At 39.9% G+C, this 5000-nt stretch overlaps 1 protein-coding gene across 5 annotated transcripts in view; it reads left to right on the top strand.

Moving 5' to 3' along the window:
• The window catches only part of robo2 (roundabout, axon guidance receptor, homolog 2 (Drosophila)), an 833901-nt gene that overhangs the window by 714044 nt on the left and 114857 nt on the right, over window positions 1–5000 (top strand). For all 5 annotated transcript variants that reach the window (XM_062060421.1, XM_062060420.1, XM_062060422.1 and 2 more), the window contains exon 9: window positions 654–859. In XM_062060421.1, the coding sequence (XP_061916405.1) occupies window positions 654–859 (206 nt within the window). The remainder of the gene's footprint in view (window positions 1–653; window positions 860–5000) is intronic.

Genomic DNA, 5000 nt, shown 5'->3' with positions numbered 1-5000 from the left:
ATGCCTGTGACCTTCGATTCCTCAGGCGGTACTGCATCAAAAACCGACATCAGTGTGTAAAGAATATCACCCCATGGGCTCAGGAACACTTCAGAAAACCACTGTCAGTAACTACAGTGCGTCACTACATCTGTAAGTGCAAGTTAAAACTCTACTATGCAAAGCCAAAGCCATTTAATGATTATTAGCAACAGTGTCTCAGTTCAAACATTAAATATCTTGTCTTTGCAGTATATTCAATTGAATATAAGTTGAAAAGGATTTGCAAGTCATTGTATTATGTCTTTATTTACGAATTACACAACGTGCCAACTTCACTGGTTTTGAATTTTGTACATCAAATAAAACAATTGACTATTTTTGGAATACATGAGAAACTTTGACACTTTGTTGTCCATGAGTTTGCTTCTGTGTTGAATTGATTGTATTCCGCTACAAAGAGTGCATAATGATGCATTTTTCCAAAAAGTCACTTGGCAGCAACCTCCAGCCAAACATTGTCTTGCAGCAGTGTCTAAAAAAACAATGCAGTAAGTGGAAACTGCCCAGCTGTTTTTCCTGTTCCTGGAAATATAGGGGGCAAAAATCCCACAGTGAGCTTGATTTACAATCAATGGCATTGATGCATCATGTCTTTTTTTGCTGTGTTGCAGTTCTCTCCGACAGACCGCCGCCCATCATCCGCCAAGGCCCGTCCAATCAGACGTTAGGGGTGGACAGCGTGGCGTTGCTCAAGTGCCAAGCGTCAGGTGACCCCATCCCTTCTGTCAGCTGGCTCAAAGATGGCGTCAGTCTGCTAGGGAAGGACCCTCGCATGTCCCTGCAAGAGCTGGGCAGCCTACAGATCAAGAACATAAAGGTATGTTGGAGACTGGGTGGATGGGTCAAGTGATACTGTGTCCCTCCATACCTCTGTGTGTCACTTTCACAAAAAAACATGTGACCAGTGCAGCTGCTGTGTCGTTTGACTGTGAAGCGCCAAACTGTGTTTATCCGGAAGTGGTACAGTAAGAGTGGCATGCCGCATTTTAATTAGGGTGCCGGACAAAAAGTATTGATATCCGAATCGCGATTTTTCTAAATCAATTAGAAAATGTTAAAAATCTAGTTTTTAAGAAAAAAAATCTGGCTTACTCGCTGCATGTATGAATATACGTTAGCAGCCAAGAGGACCTGGTAAGAAAAGGTTTTATTATAAGTTATGTACCAAACAATATAGTTCGAGAATTGGTTCTCAATCGAATCGTCACCCCTAATTGAATTGCACGTTGTTGTAACATCCACATCCCTAGCATTTGACATCGGTTTTCATCACCATCATATAAGTGAAACTAAGAAAAAAGAAACAATTTGAAGTCTGTGACCATTATGATTTTATAGTGCCAAATAAGGTAACTCTTCTTTTTTACTATTTGGCTCATGAAACACTTTTAGTATTCCTAAAAAAATGAAACAATTATATTTGCTAACATTAATGTTATTTGCAAGTCAAATGTAGAGAGAAAATTACCATTATGAATCACAGTATCAGTGCAGTGTCGATACAGCTAGTGAATGTGCCACACACTGACCGCCCATCACTATCGGACACTATTTGGCATTGTTTATTTGAAAAAGATTCCAATTAGCTGATGCCATGGCAGTCAGCAAGTCTAACTGACGTCCACACAAATTTATACATATTACGAAACAGTTTAAAAACATTGCAAAACACATAAAAAAATAAATAAATACAACTACAAGATTGTACAAGAGTTCACATTATAATTCATCACTATCAATGTACATTGTATGCGCAAACTATTCAGACACCTTTACATTTTTGACTTTGTTTTATTGCAGCCATTTTCTAAAATCAAAAAAGTTCATTTAATTTCTCATTAATGTACACTCATCAGTCCATCTTGACAGAAAAAAATGAAAATGTATTAAAAATGAAAACACATGTACATAAGTATTCAAACCCTTCTCTAAATACTTTGTTGATGCACCTTTGGCAGCAATTACAGCCTCAAGTCTTTTTGAATATGATGCCACAAACTTGGCAAACCTATCTTTGGGCAGTTTAGATGGGACGCGTTGGTTTTCATCCAAGACGTCTCTGTACATTGCTGCAAACACAGTGAAACATTTAATGGGGTCTGAATACTTTCCGTACCCACTGTATTATAAAATATGTTTTAAAAAAAAAAGTATTGCATCATTCAACATGACAAATCAACACTGGTACAAAATACACAAACAAATTTTCTTTAAGGTTATTTCCTCAATAATGGTCATTTCTATTCCAGTAAATACCTTCGCATTCTTTTTTTAAAGGCTGATTTTAACTTTTGTTTGACAAATATCGAGTAGTAAATTATTTCAATAAGCAATGGCTCTCTCTCTATATATATATATATATATATATATATATATATATATATATATATATATATATATATATATATATATATATATGTATATATATATATATATATATATATATATATGTATATATATATATATATATGTATATATGTATATATGTATATGTATATATATATATATATGTATATATATATATATATATATATATATATATATGTATATATGTATATGTATATATATATATATATATATATGTATATATATATATATATATATATATATATATATATATATATGTATATATATATGTATATATATATATATATATGTATATATATATGTATATATATATATATATATATATATATATATATATATATATATATATATATATATATGTATATATATATATATATGTATATATATATGTATATATATATATATATGTATATATATATATATATATATATATATATATGTATATATATATGTATATATATATATATATGTATATATATATATATATATATATGTATATATATATATATATATATATGTATATATATATATATATATATGTATATATATATATATATATATATGTATATATATATATATATATATATGTATGTATATATATATATATATATATATATATATATATATATATATATATATATATATATATATATGTATGTATGTATGTGTACGTATATATATATATATGTATGTATGTGTACGTATATACAGTATATACACATATGTATGTATGTATGTGTATATATATATCCATCCATCCATCTTCTTCCGCTTATCCGAGGTCGGGTCGCGGGGGCAGCAGCCTAAGCAGGGAAACCCAGACTTCCCTCTCCCCAGCCACTTCGTCCAACTCTTCCCGGGGGATCCCGAGGCGTTCCCAGGCCAGCCGGGAGACATAGTCTTCCCAACGTGTCCTGGGTCTTCCCCGTGGCCTCCTACCGGTCGGACGTGCCCTAAACACCTCCCTAGGGAGGCGTTCGGGTGGCATCCTGACCAGATGCCCGAACCACCTCAACTGGCTCCTCTCGATGTGGAGGAGCAGCGGCTTTACTTTGAGGTCCCCCCGGATGGCAGAGCTTCTCACCCTATCTCTAAGGGAGAGCCCCGCCACCCGGCGGAGGAAACTCATTACGGCCGCTTGTACCCGTGATCTTGTCCTTTCGGTCATAACCCAAAGCTCATGACCATAGGTGAGGATGGGAACGTAGATCGACCGGTAAATTGAGAGCTTTGCTTTCGGGCTCATTTCCTTCTTCACCACAACGGATCGATACAGCGTCCGCATTACTGAAGACGCCGCACCGATCCGCCTGTCGATCTCACGATCCACTCTTCCCTCACTCGTGAACAAGACTCCGAGGTGCTTGAACTCCTCCACTTGGGGCAGGGTCTCCTCCGCAACCCGGAGATGGCACTCCACCCTTTTCCGGGCAAGAACCATGGACTCGGACTTGGAGGTGCTGATTCTCATCCCAGTCGCTTCACACTCAGCTGCGAACCGATCCAGCGAGAGCTGAAGATCCTGGCCAGATGAAGCCATCAGGACCACATCATCTGCAAAAAGCAGAGACCTAATCCTGCAGCCACCAAACCAGATCCCCTCAACGCCTTGCCTGCGCCTAGAAATTCTGTCCATAAAAGTTATGAACAGAATCGGTGACAAAGGGCAGCCTTGGCGGAGTCCAACCCTCACTGGAAACGTGTCCCACTTACTGCCAGCAATGCGGACCAAACTCTGGCACTGATCATACAGGGAGCGGACCGCCACAATCAGACAGTCCGATGCCCCATACTCTCTGAGCACTCCCCACAGGACTTCCCGAGGGACACGGTCGAATGCCTTCTCCAAGTCCACAAAACACATGTAGACTGGTTGGGCAAACTCCCATGCACCCTCAAGGACCCTGCCGAGAGTATAGAGCTGGTCCACAGTTCCACGACCAGGACGAAAACCACACTGTTCCTCCTGAATCCGAGGTTCGACTATCCGGCGTAGCCTCCTCTCCAGCACACCCGAATAGACCTTACCGGGAAGGCTGAGGAGTGTGATCCCACGATAGTTAGAACACACCCTCCGGTTCCCCTTCTTAAAGAGAGGAACCACCACCCCGGTCTGCCAATCCAGAGGTACCGCCCCAGATGTCCACGCGATGCTGCAGAGTCTTGTCAACCAAGACAGCCCCACAGCATCCAGAGCCTTAAGGAACTCCGGGCGGGTCTCATCCACCCCAGGGGCTTTGCCACCGAGGAGCTTTTTAACTACCTCAGCAACCTCAGCCCCAGAAATAGGAGAGCCCACCACAGATCCCCCAGGCACTGCTTCCTCATAGGAAGACGTGTTGGTGGGATTGAGGAGGTCTTCGAAGTATTCCCTCCACCGATCCACAACATCCGCAGTCGAGTTCAGCAGAACACCATCCCCACCATACACGGTGTTGATAGTGCACTGCTTCCCCTTCCTGAGGCGGCGGATGGTGGTCCAGAATCGCTTCGAAGCCGTCCGGAAGTCGTTTTCCATGGCTTCCCCGAACTCCTCCCATGTCCGAGTTTTTGCCTCCGCGACCGCCGAAGCCGCACACCGCTTGGCCTGT

This window comes from Entelurus aequoreus, linkage group LG10 (assembly GCF_033978785.1).
Source record: "Entelurus aequoreus isolate RoL-2023_Sb linkage group LG10, RoL_Eaeq_v1.1, whole genome shotgun sequence".
Lineage (NCBI taxonomy): Eukaryota > Metazoa > Chordata > Actinopteri > Syngnathiformes > Syngnathidae > Entelurus > Entelurus aequoreus.
Note: the sequence above shows the minus strand (reverse complement) of the source record. Positions and strands in the feature narration are given on the sequence as shown.